Here is a 21,145-nt window from a genome sequence, read left to right on the forward strand (position 1 = left end):
ACATGCTTGTTAAGAGTTAACAATATATGTAAAGCACCGTGAACACAGAAAGTGTCACTTATTTTTATACCACCCTTCCTCAAAGGAGCTGAGGGTGGTGTACATGGTTCCTTCCCTCTGCTTGTCCCACAACAACCCTGTGAGGTAGGTGAGGCTGACAGTGATTAGCCCACAATCACCCAGCAAGTTTCATGGCTGAGCAGGGATTTGACACTTGAATTTCTCTGTCTAAGTCCAACACCAGAACCACTACACAATCCTGGCTCTCATATTTAAAGGGTAAATATGAATCTTTATCTATCTATAGATAATAGATTAAAATGTCAATTTGCTATGACTACTGGGGACAGACACTGAGGAAAAATTCTTAGGATGTCAGAGATATATTCACTGCTGTGAGAGTTGCTAGCTTCCAATCTATTTTTACTGGAAGATGTGTTCTAAGTTTAACTACAAATGCATGCACATACAATGCTTTCAAACTTTTAAAAGGAGATATAGACTCAAAAGCAGAAATAAAAATACAATCTTCTTAAAGTCATCAGTCTTTATTAGAGTGACTAAAAAAGCAAAATATTTTATAGGGTGTATGTTTTAATTGTTTTGTTGTTTTAATGAAAATTTTGTAAGCAACCTTGGGCATCTGCTTCAACAAGGGAAAGGTGGGGTAATTTTTTTAATAAACTTAAATGAAATGTAGCAGCACAACTTTTACTTTTTGACTAATATAAGAAAATAAAGACAAGACTACCCTTCTGAGTGACTATTCTTCCTTTGGTGATTCACAATTCTGACACAGGACCCAATCCTATCCCTGTGCCAATGGGGCATATGCTGCATCCTGCAGTGAGGGGGGCAGTCATGGAAGTCTACTTGTAAGGGAAAGTTTGGTCCCTTACCTTGGGGCTGCATAGCTGTTGCATCTGTGCTGGAAATTTGGATAGGATTGGGCCCATAGGCACAGATCCACACTCAGTATTTACTACAGTAGTATTGGATGATCTGAGATAACTGGTTTTCAATTTGGAAATCTCACTGAAGCAAAAAGGCTCTTCAGTGTAATTAGCTAGGTGAAACAGCAGTATCCTTTGTGTATAACTATACCAGATATACTCCTTTCTGTCCTTGGATTTCCCTCCCTCTAATTCACTCCTTAAATAAATTACCAAACTCCTCTTCACAGCTTCCTTGGACATTTGCATCATCTTGATAGTTGGGTTCTGTTCCTTTCTGTAGATGGCAGCAAGGGACAGGTTCTTGCTAAATGCAACTCAAAACACAGTAACTGAGATGGTAAGATTCATGTGTTTCTCTAGCTTTCTCAATTAGTACAGATACTTGATGGAAAGGTAAAAGTGCTCAATGTATAAACTTTCACAAATTGAAGAAACACACCTGATGTTCCAAGGAAGTATCAGGGGTCAGCCAAGTCAACAATCAGGGGTCAGCCAAGTCAACAACAACAGCCAAACAACAATAGTCATGAGGCCCACCATCTTGATCACCATCATGGCAATGACAGCACCAAATACATTACTGGGGGCAAAGCAGGGTACCATGGAAGCCCAGCACCAGGGCCCCCAGTAACAAGATATCAGCACTGCCCATGTTGTTTTCCAACTCTTCCTACTACCTACATGGGCAAGAACCAAATACTGCTGGTTTCTCTAAACACAAGTTCTGCAAACACTGACAGGTGATCTTCACTGCTGTGTGCTGCAAATTATCTGTCATTTTCTGGCAATCTTCTGAAATCAGTTCAAAAAGGCTCCAAGTTGGTCTTCCTGAAAGCAAGGCATGGAGAAAGGAAACAAATAGCAGCACTGCCACCCACAACACTGTATTGCAGCTATTGAAAACTGCTATGTTACCTTCTTAATGTTTAATAGTTTACAAAAATTGTTTATGAAACATTGTCCTGAAATTCTTCATGCAAGCAACAGGCTGCCACCTCTGGCTAAACGTAATGCCTGAGAGCATCCAGCAGCCACAACTGCTTACATTTTAACTTTTTTCCCCAAGTTTTCCACAAGAGGAGGTGGTCGTTTAGTCTTATAGGCCGAACTTCCTTTCATACGGCTCCCTTTGATGTGAACGATGTATGGCAACAGAGGTGGTTTACGCACTGTCAGTGTTGTCCCTTCAGGAGTATAGCATTTCAGATGCATCTTATTGTCTGAATGAGCTGTGACTGCAACCCAACCTGTACAGAAGAAATTAGTGTAAGAAAAGCTTTGCTGGATCAGGTCAAAGGCCCTTTACTTTGAAATCTACTTTCCCACAGTGGCCAGCCAGGTGCTTCTGGATAGCCCACAAACAGGGGAGAAGGCACAGCCCCCCTGCTACTGTTCCCCTGCAACTGTTATGCAGAGGCCTGCTGCTGATGAACATGGAGGAAGGACATCAACATCATGACTAGTAGCCACTGATAGACTTGTCCTCCATTATGTCCCATCCCCTTTTAAGGTCTTTCAAGCTAGTGGCCAGTACCACATCTTGTTGCAATGATTCCAGAGACAAATGATGCAGTGTGTGAAAACATACATTCTGTCCACCCTGAATCTCCCAATTGATTTCATTGGATGACCCTTGTAAGAGGGAGAAAAGGGTGTGTGTATTATAAAACTATGCATGATTTTATAATAGCTTTTTCCAAGCTATAAAGCCCTCATTGTAGCGTTGTAGCCTTTTCTTAAAAGGAAGGTGTGTTATCCCTCTGATAATTTTGTTTGCCCTCTTGAGCACCTTTTCCAGCTGTACAATATCCTTCTTGAGATGGGACAGCCAGATCCGTACACAATATTCCAAACATAGCTGCATCACAACTTTTAACAGGGATGTCATAACAGTCTTAATAATAACAGTCTTATAATCAGTCTTATTGTTGATCCCTAGGCATGGAATTTGCCTTCTTCACTGCTCAAGAAGTTTTTCCTGGTTCATCACTGACTGCTCTGATCCCACTAGTGTTTACGTGGCCTGGATATTTTTCTTGCATCACTTTATGCTTATGTATACTGAACCACATTTGCTGTTTCACTGCCCATTCACCCAGTTTGGAGAAACTTTTCTGAGGTTCTTCACCATCTGACTTGGTTTTTTCCTCCCCAAATAGTTTGATGTCACCCCCAGGCCTGATGCAAGGCCTATAGGAGTAGCAACAGCACTCCATCATGACACAACTGGGTCCTCCACTGTTAGAGAGAAGAGAATAATGAGGATCCATATTTCCTTCACCATGGTCTGGGTGAGGAGTCCTACATACCCTCCCCCAGGACCTTCAGAGACCTTGAAACTCGAGGCCTAGGGACCTTGATCCTAGAGGCCATTGCTGGGTGGATGGAGTATTGCCCCCAAATCTGACATTAGCAGTGGGCCAGTTCCCACTGGAATCCACATCAAAGAACCAAAGGGAATTGCCACTTCTGGCACAACACAAGAGCTAAGGTTACCCTTGCCTATTATCCATATCGTTATGGAGTATATGCACATGGTGATGCAACTGGGATTGCCTATTGTGCCTTGTCAGCTCATTGTGACTATACAGCTGGCACTATGGTATTCTGGCCTCAGGAAGGCTTGTCTCTATTCCCCCGCTGGTTCACTGAGCATACAGTATTACTGTTCTATGTGTGTGCTTGTTTTGCATATTCTTCCCCATTTCATTCTTCTCATCCCATTTCCCTTCTCATCCTTTGTTGTTTCCCTGTTCTTTCTTTTTAGACCGAGAGCCCCCTTGAGACAGGGAACTGTCTTATTCTTTTGTTATGCAACCTACTTTGATAACTTCTTACTTAAAAGGTGATATCAGTATTAAAAAACAAAGAACATGGGACTTACTGTAAACATTCCTACTGTTTTCACGGAGTAGGCTCATGTTAATTAGTTTCTTTTTTCAGTGTAAGAACAAGACTTAAGGTTATCTTCAGAAAATGCTCCCTCTTTAAATGTTTATCCAAAAATCTTGAAATTCAGTAAAATCAACAGAACTTTCAAAGAGATTTTATGAATTCAGCACATTTCAAAAAATGTTACTGTACAACAGTCTCTTACTCATTCGTCATATTAAGAAAAGAAAAACAGTATCCTCAATCTAGCACACACATCCTCCACAAGAGAATAATCTGAAGAATTTACCTGCAGATGAAAGCTTTATGTCAGCTACTGCTTCAGCATCACCAATTCCTTTCAGCATCACATCCTGAGGAACAAATGATGGGAACTCCTTCATTCGTTCTTCACCTCCCATAGGGACCTTAAGTTACAAGGCAGAAGTAAAGGCTTTGTACAGTAAAGATGAGTATTTGAAGATTTGTCCAATTAAATTAGAAAAAAACTCCTTAAGGGCACAATCCTGAGGTGCCCATAGGTTGGCCCAAGTCCTTTGTGTAAGACACATTTGCACCTCCTTGGGAGTAAGTTGCATCGGCGCACAGAAGCTGAATTCAGCCTCCGTGGTGGCTTACTCCGTGAGCCTTGCATTGGGGGGAGGGCAGCCCTGGGGGCGGGCAGGTGGGGAGCAGTAGGCGGGGCTGGGATCCAGCAGTTATGCCGGATCCCAACCCCCATTTCTGGGGAGATCAGAGCAGCTTCAAGCCGCTCTGTTCTCCTTGGACTTACGCCACCTCAGGAGGTGGCGTAAGTCCAAGGAGACCTATAGGGGCCAGCGTGCTTTACCCAGAAGTAAGGGGAAAAGTTTCCCCTTGCCTCTGGCTGAGCTGCTTTGGGCCCCTATCCTGCACTGGATACAGTGCAAGCCTCTTGGCTTGCCTGTTCCAGTGCAGGGTAGGATTGCACCCTAAATATGTTTTTTCATAATATTTATCAAAATATTTATCAATATTTACCCACAGCAGTCAGGTGTTGTATGAAAGATATAATACCTGCCCACAAGTTTAACATCTGGAGCAGAAACAAAAACACAGGGAAAGTAAGGGAGGGCAGGGGGAAGAGGGAGAACCCATTCAGACAGGAAAAAAAACACCATGAAAACAAGTAAATTGTAAGGTATCTTTGAAAAGCAGTGGTAGATACAGCACTGCAGATTTTAGGGAAACACTGATAGGCCAAATGCCACAAGAGAAAACTGATGGGTATTGGAATGAACAGACTGGACAAGCAAAGTAGAACAGGAGAATAAAGAAAATGAAGGCAAAAAAAATATTTAGTTGACAGTTTTGGAAAAATACAGGGTTGCATTCTAAGCAGTGTTTCACACAACGGCAAAAGTGACCTCCGTCCTCCCCAACAGAGCTGTTCTCAGAAGTCCACCCCGACAGTCATGAGGGTCAAGGGACCCTTAAACGGTGCGGCATGTGGTCGTGGGGCATTACCAAAAACCATGCAATGAGCAAACCCTCAAAGCAGTTTTTGGTAATGTCCCCCTCGCATAAAAGCCTTCCCCCCATATCACATTTCCTGACTCTTGAGTAGCTGTTTGAATGGCCTCGTGTGCTGCTGTGGAGAGAAGAGGACAGAAAATCTTGAACACACAGATCTGAGCATCAAGCCACTGTAAAGTACTTTTTGTGTTGCACACGTTATATAAATAACTGAAACTTAAATCCACCATATGTCTGGCTCCTGAGACACCCCCTCCTAGAGAGGCCTCCTGTTAGTGCACCTTTAACAGGGAATAAACTTTTTGCACTAGAACTCACAGAAAGCTATTAATTCTACCATCTGCTTTCCAGAGATTGGACAGAAGCAAAACAATGTAAAGTATTATTTCCTTCTTTTTCTTCTTGCAAAAAGTGGACGACCACCGAGATAGGGAGAGCTCATCTGAGACAATGTAGTCATAGTGCTGGCAAAGAGCAAAACAAAGCCTGCCTTGTGCTAGACCCAAGAGGCACAATAATGAATGTCTGTGCAACAAGAGAGATCACAAGGCATTCCCCCCTCACAGAGTCTCCAACGGTGCACAGACCGTTCTCTCTTACCTTCAACAACACTTGCCCTGCATGCTTTTGATATACAGCATCTGCTTTCTCTACTGTAGTGATGTGCACAGGCAACAAGTTAGAGGCAACCACGGAAAACCAAGAGGATTGAGTCCCCTAAAGTGGAACAAGGTTGAATATTACTTGTCTGAGATAAGTACATGTACTACTAAGAAAAAAACAAAGCTGAAAAGGTCAGCTTAAAACCAAGTAATTCTCTAAACCCAACAGCTGACAGCAGCATAGCTTTTAAGGGCTGCCATCATAGTGAAGTGATATTAGCAAGCTTCCAAACTGGAAGTGAGTTGCAATCATGTTTTTCAGCTTTTCTAAGGTACGGGGAGCCCTGCAGAGGGATCTGCAGGGTCCCCACAGCCTCCGGAGGACTGGCACTGCGGGGGGTGAGTTTTAAAAAAGCCCTTTTGCCCTGGCAGCAGCATGACATTAGCAATTGCATCACTGCCATCCCCTGCCCCACCCCTTGAGGGGGCAGAAGAAGGGCTTCCTTGGCTGGAGCATCACGATGCCCCATTTTGGGAACCTCTGCAATAAAAAGATGAGTAATGCTGTGTCAGATACTTGAAAGAGGCAGAAACAGTTGCTGTTGTCAAGAATGTGAAAACCATTGCTGAAGAAATGAACAAACGTAATAACCAGAAATCTTGAGATTGTAAGCAACTGAGAAGTCTCTATTTCTGTGGCTCATTTCAGATATAATGGCAATGTGAATGAGCTTTGGGTTCAGGTCTACTCTCCCTAACTTTTTCTTTTATGTACATCCAAACTTAGCAAACTATGCCTTGTTGCAGAAGGGGAAGCACGTGTTGAGGCCCCTTCATGTAATGCCAAACCCTACTTTGCTAGCACATATGAGCAAGATTTATACTCCCTAATGGACCCTTCCAACTCTCCCAAATGCTAAAAGTGCTGATTTTAACTTTTAATGTCTGAAGCAGGGTTTCTCAAACTTTGAGGGAGCTTTACTCCCTCAGTAAGTTCTTGCAGGGGAGGGGCTAGGGCAGCAACGCGATCCCCAGGATCGCTTCGCTAAGGGGGGTTAGGGGGGGATGCCTGTGCCTTACTTTGCATGATGCTGGACTGCAGCAGGCTGCAGGAGGTGCAGGCAGCCCTGCACAGCGCTCCCCGATGCTTGGAACCTGCAAAAGAAGCAGGCGCAAAGCACCTCCTGCAAAACGCAAGTGTTTTGCGCCCGCTTCTTTTGCAGGTTCCAAGAGTCGGGGAGCAGTGTGCAGGGTTGTGCAGGGCTCCCCGCACCTCCTGCAGCCCAGCATCATGCAAAGTAAGGCACAAGCACCCACCCTCGCCCACCCTTAGCGATGCGATCCTGAGGATCGCGTCGCTGCCTCCCTCCCCTTCCCCCACCCCTTAAAGGGAAGTGTTACACAAACTGGTGGGTCATGACCCACCAGTTTGAGAACCACTGGTCTAAAGGGCTTGGACCATCTTCTTCTACATACGCTTGTCCAAACATTATTGTTAGAGGTCCTGCTCTGAGTTCCTCCACCTTCCGAGGTAAGGCAGGTGGTGACTGGAAATGGGGCCAGTCCTATAATAATAAGAAATTATTTTTCTTTAGGCCCTAGGGGATAGAAACATACAGAGAAATCAGTTTGCTAGAGGCTTCATATGGGGGGGGGGAGGAGGAGGTGTGCCAGTTGGGCACCCCCCAAAATCCAACCATGGACACAAAGATCAGTACCTTTTAAGACATTGTACTTGTCTGAAAGACCACCCATTAAGAAAGTGAAGAGTGTTTGAGGCAGAGAACAGTATTTAAGATTCCTATGTAAATTAATACAAATATTATTTCAATTTGAATGGTGGTGCAATTTTTGATAATCAAGGAAAAATCTGCTTGGATCTGTGTTGACTAAAATAGCAGGAAGGAAGCCTGTCTTCTTTTTGTTAATCAAAGAGATTCCCTGAAACTGGATTCTGCTCACATTATTAAATTGAGGATCTCAAGGGTAGAAAACAACAGATCCTGAAGAAGAGGAGGCAGCTATATAACCAGAGGCATTTAGTAAGTAGCACTCTGTTGGCCTCTGGTGGCGGTGATGAGGCACAAATTGTTTATCAATAGTGAGAAACAGTGGCGTTCCTGGGGGTCCCCGCTCCCAGGGCAACCCCCAGTATTCCACTCCCCCACACCCCTTCTCCGCCTCCCCGTGCACCTGACCCGGAAATAATTGTGGTCATTGTCAACGCAATTACTTCCGTGCGGCTGCCTCCTCTGTTCCCCCTTTGAAAACAAGGGGGAACGGAGGAGGCAGCCAAGGCCCCCACAGAGCCTTCTGCACTGCGGGGGTCTCCAGGCAGTGGTCTGGGGCTGCTTCCAGCGGCCCCAGACCACTGCTGTGGAGACCTCTGCGCAGCTTGTAAGCTGCGCGGAAGGCTCCATGGGGGCTGGGAAGCAGCACGCATCTCCTCCGAAGTCTGAGGGACGCCCTCAGAGGCGGAGTAGGGGCAACCTGGGCCGGGAAGCTTCCCATCCACCTCTGAGGGACAGCCTCAGAGGCGGAGCAACGACGACCCGAGCCAGGAAGCAGCACACATCTCCACTGAAGTCTCCGCCCTCAGAGTGGAGCAGGGGTGCCCAGGAATGCTCCTGGGAGGCAGCAGGAAGCTGCCTCCTAGGCAGCGTCTCAGCGCTGAATAGGTCGTCCCCCCTCCCCTCCTCCTTTATAGGAGGAGACAAGATGGGCACCCTAGAGCTTCAGTGCCTCTCTAGGGCGCCTGTCTCCTATCCTCCTATAAAGGTGGGCAGGGGGCGGCTCAGTCGGAGCCAAAGCTACTTCCGCAGCGCTCCTGGGCGCTCCTCCTGGGGGGGTGGGGGCGAGGCTCCGAAGTGCCCCTGGAGGGTCGGCGCTCAGGGCATTTGCCGTCTGCCCCCCCCCTCCCAGGTACGCCAGTGCTGAGAAAATAGGACAGGGAAAAGTTGAGCTCACAGCAAGACTGAAATATGCCTCACCAGGTAGAACTGGTAAGATACATGGCCTTTTCTACCACAGCTTGTAACACAAACAGCAAATAAGATCCTAATAACAAGTTCAGAGGACCTTCTCCCCTTACCTGTAAATAATCTATGCGTCCTAAGGCACCCAGAAACAGGGTCATCCCAGGCTTAAGCACAAATGTCCTTGGAACAATGGCACAGGTTGGCAGGACAAGTTTGACTTCTTTTTCATTTAAAAGGTTTAAAACCTAAAAACAAAGCAGACCATTATATATATAATTCAGAGCCAAAATACACATTTACTTCAGACGTTCAGCTTTTTCCACAGCTGTTTGATACAATTTAAAATGAGTTCATATGCAGTTAATATGAAAAGTTGCAATAAAATAATTCCTAGACACTGAGGACAAAACAGTATTTGTCATAAATGCTGAGATAAAGGAACACCAATGGCCCAATCCAATCTCCCTTCTGTGCCGGTGGAGCGCACGCTCCATGTTGCAATAGGTACCAGTTAGGAGCACTAGCAGGAAGGCCTGTGCTGTCCTGCTTACTGGACATGGTGAGTTCTGTGTTGAGCAGCACAGGGGCAGGGTGGCAACAGGGCGGGGGATGAGTGGACTGGGCATGGGGTGCAGGATCTGTGGCAGGATCTTAGGCCTGATCTGCCAACATGGGTGCACAGTCTTGTGCCAGCCATATGGCTCTTGCAGGACTGAGGAGACCTGTTGCACAGGCTGGGGTTTACCCTGTGGCAAGGGGACAAATGTCCTCTTACTTCGCGGAGACCCCTAGTATTCAAAATTTGTCCGCAAGATGCAGTGAAGCGGAATTTGTGCTGGATTGGGTTGCCTGTTAGTTAAGGCTCAATTAACATAATACAATGGTTTTGATCCAAAGGAGCTAAGCATGCACACACTCCGCACTACTCAGTTGTTTTTACAGATTTATACCAAAGAGCCAAATAACCTGCAGTACATTCTTGTTAATGCACTCAAAGATGCCTTGGATTTGTGTTTCTTCAGCAACTAATTTTGAAGAACGCATGGCAAACAGTTTTTGAGAAGAGTTCCAGAAACAGCTTGTGATACAGCATGGGAGCTCTACTCTTCAGCATAAGAAAAAAGTCAAAACCTCACTGAAGCAAGCTCAATTCCTTGAAACCACATAAAACAGTCATTCCGATACTGTGTTTCATTTCCATTCCACCCTACTAAGGGGAGCTCAGAGTGGTGTGTTCCCTTCACATTCACCCTGTGATGTAGATTAGACAGAGAGACAGTCTATCAGCTGGGACCACATACTGGTTGAGCAGAAATTAGTTGGGCTTGCTTGCCTCTGGAAATTGCTGTGGGAAAATGAGATGCATGTTCAATTTCCCTTGAAAGTGTATAAGCAGCTTCTTTGGATTGTAGCCAACGTCTTCAAAATTGTGTGACTGTGGGCACAAATCCTAACCAGTCTACTCAGAAGTAAGCCCTATTTTGTTCAATGGGGCTTACCCTCAGGAAAGCATGGTTAGGATTGCAGCCTCATTTACAGAAAGTACAATATCAGTTCTAAGGAATTTTAATTTTGGGTGTACATGAAATGAAGACCATTAAGCACGTAAAGCAACCATTCACAGCCCAATCCTGAGCTGCCCGGGGGGTGTAGCTGCAGCGGCGCCAAGAACAGCTCCCGCCTTATCCTGTGCACCTCAGCCTGCCGTGGGTGGCGCCTCGGAAGAAGGGGACTTTTGTCCCCTTCTCCCAGGTAAGGGAAGCAGCCCCGCAATGGGGTTACTCAAAGTAAAGTAATTAAATTGGTTTACCTTACCTTACCGGGGTAAGGTAAAGCTGTTCGTGTAGGGCGCCGAGCCCCACACGGACGCCTTGCATCCGGTGGAGCGGAGCTCCACAGGACTCGCCTCCCTCCCTCCCCCGACACACCTCCCACCCACCCTTTCTCTGCCTCCTGCCTCCCCGTCATGCCTCCTCCCTGCTCTCTCTCCGCCCTCTGCCTGCCTCCCCCCTCTCTGGAACGCCTCCTCCCCGCCCCCACCTTACTGTGCTGTGGCTCGGTGGTCTGTAAGATCACCGAGCAGCGGAGGATGGGCGCCTGCCCGGCGCTAGCCCAGCACCGGACTAGCACAGGTGCTGGCCTGGCGATAAGCCTCGCAGACGTGCATTATGGCACGTTTGCCACAGTGCACTCTGGTGGAAAGCTGGAATGCTGAGCTCAGGACTGGGCTCTCAGTCAACACAGGGGTGGCTCATAAGTTGAAATGGATGAATGGGCAAGTTAGAACTATCCCAAATAGAGCAAATTCTTTCTATGTATCCACCTGTTGCTGTGATATCCAGAATGTAGACTTCTCAATGACTACATTTGTGAGCAAGAAGATTGCACAGCTGAACAGTTAAGCGCCAAACAATTCATTTTACATGTATTTACAACACTTTACAATTCATTCACAATCCAGAATAACTTCTGCAAAAAGAAATCATAGCTTACTTGGTACATCTCTCTAGTCAGAGGTAGCAATTCCAACAGAATGAAGAATTTTAAAGTGCAACTTAATACTGTATGTCATTCCTGTTCTATTCACTTCCAAATTCAGTCTCATACAGGCAACGTTAACCGAAATTATCGAAACATCAAATAATCCATTCCCAATCTACATTCACTCAACTGTGGGTCCCTTATGAAAGTTTTAAACAAAACAGCTTCATGTAATCATGACTGACTTCCTACAAACCAGTTCAGAGCCAATTATTTGTTTCTCAGGGAGCATTAAACTAAATGATTGTCATTACTATATCCAATTAAGAGCTGTGGGAACAGCTGTTAAGTTCTCCAGAAAATTTAAAAAAATGCTCGACTTTGAAAGAAGTGGATATGCTTTGTACTAACAAGCTGCTCATTAGCTACCCTTAATTAGAACTTTTTCTCAGTCATTTCAGATATCCCCCCTATTTTCTTGTGATCTCAGCATTTTGTGTCGCTCCAAGTGACCTGTTTTCTCATATTTCTAGGCTGCACATATATAAATCAAGAATAAAGTGGACCACATCCTCCCCTTGCTCCGGGCTTCCTCCATCTAGTCAGGGCATCACATTTTTTACATTTAGGGAATGAGATCTAAGATCAATTTTACAAGCTAATGAAAGATTTCTGTGAAGTCTACTCAATACTACTAGTTATGTATTTTGAGACATGAAATTCCTTGCAAATGAGTTCGAACACAGAAATAATTAATGCCTGTGTTCACAAGAGACGAGCCCTGCTATCCATGCTTTATATCCCACTGGGTGCTAATCAGGACGGCTGTGTAGCCCCAAAATCTGCATCTAAAGAGATTCATATTTGAAACAGGACAGTAGAACCTACTGACAGAAATAAGACACCTCTGCATATTCTGTAATTGGCCTCAGATTCTGTCAAATGCACTGGAGAAGAAATTCCATCAGCCACAGGACAACAGGTAAGTGGAATTCTAGAACTCCATTAATACACATTCAGCCAATGCAACCAGAAACTTTTGTATCGTATGAATTTTCAGTTGTCACTGTAATACTTTCTAGACAGGCTCTATGAAATAACAGGAGCAATGTCCTCACAACTTGCACACTTTTAAAATTCGCATCCCTATCTTTTGCCTGAACTAAAAGGAGGAACATATATTTTATTACAGTTGACCAACATGCTTCCTACTCTACTCCCTTCTGAATGGCATCAGTTTGAGGTACTGGTGAAGGAAAATCAGAATTTTACTATCAATGATTGTGGCATGAGCAATGCTTGCCAGCAAAAGCAGGAGAAACCACAAGAAGAGCACAGAGCCATAGCCACTTTTGCAGAGAAATGCCACCCCATACTTCCATGATTTACATCAGTGGTTTCCCAATGCAGACTGCTGGGTGACAAAAAAGGCTTCCTCATTGTGCACAGCGCTTATCATTCTGCTATGCAGTGTCTTATGTTGCCTGTTGATCTTTGCAGAAGTCACTTTGACCAGCCGCTTCCGCCCTGAAATTGGGGCACAGAGCCTGCTGCGGCGATGAGCAGCAGAAGCTGCTGTCCAGCATGACTTTCTTCAGAGATTGGCTAGCAAGATAAAACGCTGTGCAGCAGAACAGTGAGTGCCGCGCATGTGGAGAAGGGCATTTTCCAGGCACCAGATCCGATCCATGGGCCAGGGTTTGGTGCCTGCCTGCTGATTTACATGATCACTGCATTGCCTGCAAAACGGACACAATAGTCTGACACGCCAAAGGGACCACTGCATATGGCATCAGGTGAGCATCTAGTTCCCCCCCCCCCACTCACAGTATTTAGTAACTCCTCTCAATAATTGCTTTTGGTTCCCTAAAGAACATATCAAGGAAAGAAGCCCAAACTCCTCAGCTGTCCACATGGCACTGATGATGTGTATTTTCATTTGAGAATCAGTGCACCTAGTGCAAGGCACTTTCTGAATGACAAGGTTACTTTAGGATCCCATTCAAAACTGGGAATGAAGGATATCTTATCCTTATTTTACAGATACTGAAGTACTTCCCTATTCTCTATCCCACATACCAAACAAAAATATAGAGATTACTTACACAGCCGTCCTTTACAATCCCTGGAGTGTCAAAAAACCAGCGAGCATCTTTCACTTCATTGTATGTGAGTTCCTCTTTTTTGGTAAGAGTTTTTGGTAAAGGGGCAGGTTCTTCCTCTGTGCTAAAAGATAATGCTTCAGCATCAAAATCAATTTCATAATTTTTTTTTAGCTTCTGTGGTTGTTGAAACGTTCTTCCAATTCTTCCTAAATTCAAAGGAAAATATATACATATTACACACACACCCATGTTTTCTCCAACTAGTAGTTTCCCCCCCTCTCACAGACAGGTTTCATGGTATAACAATCTGGAAGAAACAGCATTGTAACTGAATTGCAAAGTTTGGAGTTAAGATCTCACACTGAAAATGCTTAGTAATCATTAGAGATGAGTGAACTGTTCTTTTCTTGGATTCTATGAACTAGAAAATGTGATAATTTCTTCCTGATATTTTCAGGAAGAAATAGTGTCATCTTTCCATCCAATACAAGTACTGGAAATGCTCTACACATACTCCCTTCCTATATGCCACAGCTTTTCAAATTAGGGCATTGCACTGCCCCAGCCAAAGGGCCCTGGATTCTTTCCCCTTAAGGGGAGGGGGCAGGGGAGAGGCAGCAACATGTTCCCCAGGACTGCATTGCTAAGGGGGCTGCAGGGACTAGCATTTACTTACCAGTCCCTGCTGCAGCCTCCCAGGGGTGCGGGGAGTCTGAGCAACTGTCTGCAGGGCTCCCCAGCCTCCAGAAAATGAAAGTGGAACAATTGTGCTCCACTTCTGGTTTTGTGGAGGCAGAACGCAATCGCTCCGCTTTCACTTTCTGGAGGCTGGAGAGCCCTGCGGACGGACAAGCAGGGCTCCCTGCACCCCAGTGAGGCTGCTGCAGGGACTGGTAAGTAAATGCCAGTCCCTGAGCGCGCCCCCCCCCGCAACGTGATCCTGGGGATTGCGTCACTTCCTCCTCCCTGCTCCCGCTGCCTTCCATGTTCCCCTGCAAAAACTTAGTGGCTCCCAAACTCTCACAGAGAGTTTGAGAACCATTGCTATAAGCCCTTCATGTGAAGATTAAGCAAGTAGTGAGCAGAAAGCATGTGGAATCCTTCCTTCTTTCCTCATTCCCCATTGCTCTGGAACAGGGCTGCCCAAATCCTGGCCCTGGGGCCACCTGCGGCACTCGAGGCCTTTCAATGCGGCCCTCAGGGAGCCCCCAGTCTCCAATGAGCCTCTGGCCCTCCGGAGATTTGCTGGAGCCCATGCTGACCTGACGCAACTGCTCTCAGCGTAAGGGCGACTGTTTGACCTCTTACGTGAGTTGTGGGATGAGGGCTCCCTCCACTGCTTGTTGTTTCACATCTGTGATGCAGTAGCGGCAGCAAAGGCCAGCCTTGCTTTGTACAAGGCCTTTTATAAGCCTTGAGTTATTGTAAGACCTTCATTCATTCATATAAGTTCACCTTTAATATATTCATTTATGTAAACTTCTGTAAATTTTTTCAAATTTTAAATGTAAATTAATTCTTTTTTCCCCTGGCCCCGGACACAGTGTCAGAGAGATGATGTGGCCCTCCTGCCAAAAACTTTGGACACCCCTGCTCTGGAAGAAGGCATTTTATTTCAATCTTTTTCCTTCTAAAGCAGTGGCTCCCAAACTGTGAGCTCGGATGTCCCCGGTGGTCCCTCCTACTGGCTCAGCTAGGTGTTGCAATCTTGGATCATGCAAGATTTCACATGATACAAGATGGTGGCACCCAGCTGATACAGGAAAAGGAAGTTGAGAGGGCACAGTGACCCCAGTATGTTGAAGGAACACTGCCCTAAAGTGTTGGGTCCTCAGCATATCAGGAAGAGTGGTGTTAAGGTTTTTGGGGGAGCTGTAGTCTTTATAAAAACAACTGCAATGACAGTCCTTTGAAAAATTACAAATCCCAGCAGTAATCATGCTATTCTTCCTGATGAGTTGAGGACCCACATGTTAGGGAGAGAGAGAGAGAGAGAGAGAGAGAGAAGGAACAAAAATGCTTCCTTGTGCAGTGTGAGAGGACAGAAAGAAAGAAAAAAATTAACCGTGCGCTGTAGCAACTGGCAATGAGAAAGAGAGACCACACACTCCCTACTTGCTACTTGGCATCCACAGCCAGCGTTGTTTCTGAACAAGTGTGTAAATGCTCATTTGGGAAACTGATGGGAAAAAGATGACTTTTCTGAATGCCAAGCTTTGTAACAAATCTCAAATTTTATGGAAATTTGCCCCTTCTCTGAAGCAGAGATTTCTGAACCTCCAAGTTTTGTATCCAAGCTTGGTTCAAAAGAACTTTGCCAACATCCCCAACCATCACTCCATAGTCTATCTCCACATGGCTGAACTAAAAGAAAATGGGCTAGTTTTTTTACTGCATCTTCCTTTGTGCTCATTTCAACTAATCTAATGCCCAATATGTAACTAAGAAAATGACTAAAACTGCAAAGAACCATCAAACTAGTTCCATAGAATTGGTTTTTATTCACCAAGAGAATCCTCCTATACTTTATGTCAACTGCTTCTGAAACTGAGGGAAAGTTCAAAAACAATTTGTGATATAGCATAGGGTTCAAGACACCACTGTTCAAAGACAGTAACAAAAATGCTACAGGGCTAGAAAAAGACCCAAAAGGGCTCTTTAGATCTTGGCCACTGTTACTGAAACTGGCACTAATAATAGAAAACAAACAGACTGCTGCATTTAATGCTAGAACTCTAAAAAGGAAGCTATGTGATAAATTAAAACAGATGTATTGTTAAATAACTGGGCTACCTATCACTGGCAAGCAAAACAAAAAACACACAGTTCACTGTCATAGTTTATTTTCAAATTCTTAAGATAGTCCAAATCTATCTGTTATAGTTTAGAACTTCTGTTATCCCCATAAATCAAATGAGTATAACATGTGCTGTACATATTTTTGATGATGTCATTTTTGAATACGGCAATGGTTCCCAAACTTACAAGGGTGACGGCACCCCAGTCTCTTCTACCCAGCTCAGCCAGGTGCCTCCATCTTGGATCTCACAAAATCTCATGAGATGCAAGATGGCAGCACCTGGGAGAATATGCAGAAGTGGCCACCAGAGACCTGTGAGTGTGCTGTGATACCCTATAGTGCTGCAGTGCAGTTTGGGAACCAATGGGATATGGTATTAGAACTATGAATACCACAAGAAGCTGTGTGTTCACAGACCCCCATCCACATAAAAAGGTATTCACAGACCCCACCCCACTCATCTTACCAAATGATTTGCAAGAACATTTTGGGTGGACATGTGTGTGCAAAAAGATTAATCAAGTATTTGTGTTCTACAGCACATTATAATCCCCAGATAATACACACCTATTAAGTAGCCTTGCTTTTTGAGGATGCTGAGTTGCTTTCGTTCATCTTCACTGAGCTCTTCCTCTGTTTTCTTTGCATCTGCCATTAGTCTTGCCTCCCTTCGTAATACTCGGTAAGGTGTGGGATTAATAATTGGAAATTTTAGGAGGTTTAAGGTTGTTCCTGGAAAAGGCAAACAAGAAATTCCACATACATCTATGGTCAGGACTACATAAAACCAATTGTGCACTAAGATTCGAACAGTCCAATCCTAATCTGTCCTGGAGTAGGCAGGCCAATACAGCGGGTTGGAATCAGCTGCAGTTGAGCCCAGGGCAAGGGCTCAAGTGGTGGCATAAATTCGAGCAGCCCAGAGCTGCTCCAAACTGTGATTAGGATCCAGCATAAGTGCTGGATTCTGGCCCCACCCCCTGCTCACTTGCCCACTGCCTGCCCTTCCCCCCACCCTTGAACTCCTCTGCCCTTGAACGCCTCTGGACTTGCGCCAGCTCAACAGAGGTTGGGATTGTGCCCCAAGGCAGAAAAAGCAACATGTTCCCTCAACCTATTTTGTAAGACTTGCTGATTTGCTAATGACCGAAGAATTGTTCATCCAAAAAGCTATAGAGAAAAGCCTTAAATACAGCAGTGATGTGTTGAAAAACAAACAGTGAATGTTAAATCTGTTACAATAATTATCACATTTTGAGATCTGATGTTTTCAAAACTGTCACTGTAAGGGCTAACAGGATTTCATGAACCAAGAAGGCCCCACTTTAAATATTGCCCCAACCATGGAAAGCAACTTGATGCTTTACATGCAGCTGTTTTAAGCTCCAATCCTATAATCATTTACTGGGAAGTAAGCCCCATTGAACACAATAGTTAGTAAATGGTTAATCTAGTTAGTAAATATGCATATGATTATACATTACAGTCATGACCCTATGTGTAATAACACTACAATTCTATTATCCATCCCTAAGACTTTGTACAAGCAAACACAAGTTTAGGATGGAGCAAACAAGCCACTATCAGTGAAAAGTAAAGAAACAGTATATAAATGCAGCATTACAAGTTTTAGGATCTGAATGCTTGCAACTGAACAGAGATCAGCCCCTTTGTGCCAACACTGAACAAGACATGCTTAAGGCAGTTTTGCAAATTGTCAAAAGTTGGGAGTCCTCTAACCCACACATACTCATGTTATCAACTTGTGTCCTATTAACAGTATTAAAAAGAATCTGCTGGTTTCCAATTCACAAACTTCCTGTTTCAAATAGACTAGAAGCAATTTTTAGTACATGTGACCAGGTGAGTAGTTTTAGAAGTCATGCAAACATGCCAAAGGAGTTGGTGTGGTGGGCAAGAGACTGAGCTACAAAGTAGAGAGTACTTGGTTAAAATCCAACTTCTGCCATGAACGGTCTTCTAAGGAAAGTCTCAGTAATTCGTAATATGGAGATAATCATACCCACCTTACAGGCTGGATGCTAGGATAATTCATAAAAAGTACTTTCAAAACTCTAAAGTGCTACATAAATATTAAGTATTATTTAATGTGCTCAAGTGACACATTAGACCCCCAAAGCCCACAAACACAGAAGCTAGAGCAGGGGTGTCAAACTCATTTCATACCATGGGCTGAATAGCATTCATGTTGCCTGTTGAGGTCATTAAACAGGTCAAAACCAGAAATAAGCACTCTGTTCTCATGTAGGAATTCATTAGACAGAAGAGAAACTACACAAATCTTAATCATACTTTAAAATATAAGAGCCCAATTATCATGTGGGCCATCCTTTCAGCACTGACACCTCAGCATTGCTCAGCAGCTGAGAGCCTGCAGGCCAGATAAAAAGCTTCTGCGGGCCATATCTGCCTCCCCCCCCCGCCTTATGTTTGACACACCTTGGCCAGAGTCTCCTTTCCTGCCAAAGACTGTACTGTGTGACCAATATCAGACCTGTGTTGTTTTTGCTATCATCACAAACCAAGAGTCTTTTGGCACCTTAAAGATGAACAAAAACTCTTGCCCATGAAGTTGGCAGTCTTTAAAAAGCTACACGATTGTATCTACAGTGCAACTATTCACTCTGCACGGTCAGCTCCTGCCTGTCAGTATGTTTGAGTGAATCAGCTTTTTCTGGATCCATTCTGGCATTTCTGAGTGTACAGTAGAGTGCTTAACCAGAACTGCTCCAGCAGCAACCATCTGGGCATCCCCTGAATAGCCTCAAAGAATAAACCATAGTCAGCAAAGTCTCCGAATGCCAGTACCTGGCCAAGGTGAGATGGTTGCCCTGTTGATTACATCTGAGGCCCTGGACTTGCAGTAGTCGGAGTGCAGAAGGGTGTTGAAGAGGGTAGACTTGCCAACATTGACAGCTCCCACGAGGTACACATCTCCGTTGAATTTCCAGGACCGCTGCAACTTGGAGATCAGCTCTTCCACCCCATAGCCCGTCTTGGCACTGAGGAGGTGCACATCCATTACCCGCTGGCTAGGGGTCTGGCTAGGCTGCCTTGGTTCTACCAGGCCAACACTGACGCAGGTTTCGAGGAGGCGCTGTCTGAGACGCTTCAGGTAGTGGGGTGAATCTCCAGGCAGCATGTCCACCTTGTTGCCCAGCACAAAGACATGGGCCTGGTCGCCCACCAGCTCAGGCAGGTTTGGCAGGAGCGAGTCGGGCAGGTCCAGCACATCCACCATGCAGAGCACCAGGGGTGGGCGGCCGTGGCGTGGAGGGCCGCGCAAGGCGGCACTCACCAGGCGGCGGTACTCCTCTTGGGATACCTGCACCTGCAGGGCCCGCCGGTGATGCACCAGGAGCCAGCAGCGTTGGCACACTGTCCCCTCCAGGGCCTGCTGCCGCCTCTGCTGAGCACCAGCGCCTTCCTCCTGCAGCTCTCCGGACCCCACCAGGCTCAGGTACTTCTCGCTGGGCAGGTACCCGGGCGACGCGGGATCCCGGCAGTGCAGCTCCGCGCCGCAGCCCGAGCAGCTCACACCGCTCGACGGCACGGAGGGGTCCGGCCGCCCCGTCACCCGCTGCGCCTCCCTCGGGGGCTTCCCGCGCCGCTCCTGCCGCGGCGCTCGTGGCCGGGGGTCGCTTCCAGCCCGCTCCCGTCCAGGCTCCGGCGGCGGCGTCCCCTCAGCGCTCGGCTCCTCCCCGGGCAGGTACTCGGGGAAGACGAACTCCTCCTCCTCCTGCCCGCCCGCGAAGGCGGAGAGCCTTGCGGCTGCGAGCGGCCAAGGAGGGAGCACCGCTCTGCCGCCTCCGACGCAGCCGGGCCCCGAGGGCGGCCCGCGCCACGCGCGAGCGAAACCCAACTGCAGCGCTCGCCTGAGGCAGCTCAGCATAGTCCACGGCGCGGACCGAGAGGGGGACCGGGCACGAGGCAAGCGGAGCGAGCGAGCCGGCCGGCTAGAGTGGACCGCGGTCCTCCCAGCGCTGCGTCCCCTGCTGGAGAATCGCTGGCATTGCACCAACACACACACACTTGTTTCGGTATGGGAAATACACACACACATAAACACACACGCGTTGGCATGGGAAATACACACACACACACACACACACACAAATACATATTTATGTATATACACACGTACACACACACCGCCTTTCCCATGCTGAAGCAAATCCCAAGGCGGCTTACAAAGCTTTAGGATCCAGTACAAAGTATCCCAACAGGAAAATAAAAACATCAAACAAGGCATCAAAACATTAATTTGAACATTGCAGAGCAAAACCTAACAAAAAATCATTGAGCCAATGAGGGACAAATGCGTCCAGGGAGGCAGTCAACTCACAGTAGTGTTATTAGAGGCCCAGAGGGCAAATATCTGCTCAGCAGCCAAATGCCAGACACAACAGGGATGTTTTGAGCCCTTGCCAGAAAGCCATGAGAGAGGGAGTAGTTCCCAGTTCCCCAGGGAGGGAATTCCAGTTTTGGTGCCACCACAGAGAAGGCTTGCCCCTGACTTGCCACCCCTCACTTGGGACAAAGGCGGCACTTGTAGAAGAGCCCCCTCAGGTGACCTATGATGGCAGGCTGGCATGCATGGGAGGAGGTGGTCTTTCAGGTAGTCTGGACCCAGGATATGCAGGGCCTTAAAGGTTAGAATGAGCACCCTGAAGTGGAACTGGAAGCAGATGGGCAGCCAGTGTAGTTGCAGTGGTCCAACTGAGTCATATCATCTGCCCCTGCAATCACTTGAGCTGCAGCATTCTGCACTAATGGCAGTTTCCAAACTGTTTTATAGATGATGGTCTCAGATGAG

The 21,145-nt window shown here is 46.1% G+C and overlaps 1 protein-coding gene across 1 annotated transcript; it reads right to left on the reverse strand.

Moving 5' to 3' along the window:
- Window positions 1–1,442: 1,442 nt before the first annotated feature.
- Window positions 1,443–20,238, reverse strand: NOA1 (nitric oxide associated 1). Its single transcript, XM_066618291.1, has 7 exons — window positions 19,138–20,238; window positions 16,876–17,040; window positions 13,509–13,714; window positions 9,036–9,167; window positions 5,943–6,059; window positions 4,138–4,255; window positions 1,443–2,203 (listed from the first exon to the last, which is right to left on the reverse strand). Exons 1-7 carry the CDS (start codon window positions 20,219–20,221, stop codon window positions 1,998–2,000), a joined length of 2,028 nt encoding a protein of 675 aa, XP_066474388.1. The 5' UTR covers window positions 20,222–20,238; the 3' UTR covers window positions 1,443–1,997.
- Window positions 20,239–21,145: the final 907 nt, after the last annotated feature.

Source organism: Tiliqua scincoides, chromosome 2 (assembly GCF_035046505.1).
Source record: "Tiliqua scincoides isolate rTilSci1 chromosome 2, rTilSci1.hap2, whole genome shotgun sequence".
NCBI classification, from domain to species: domain Eukaryota; kingdom Metazoa; phylum Chordata; class Lepidosauria; order Squamata; family Scincidae; genus Tiliqua; species Tiliqua scincoides.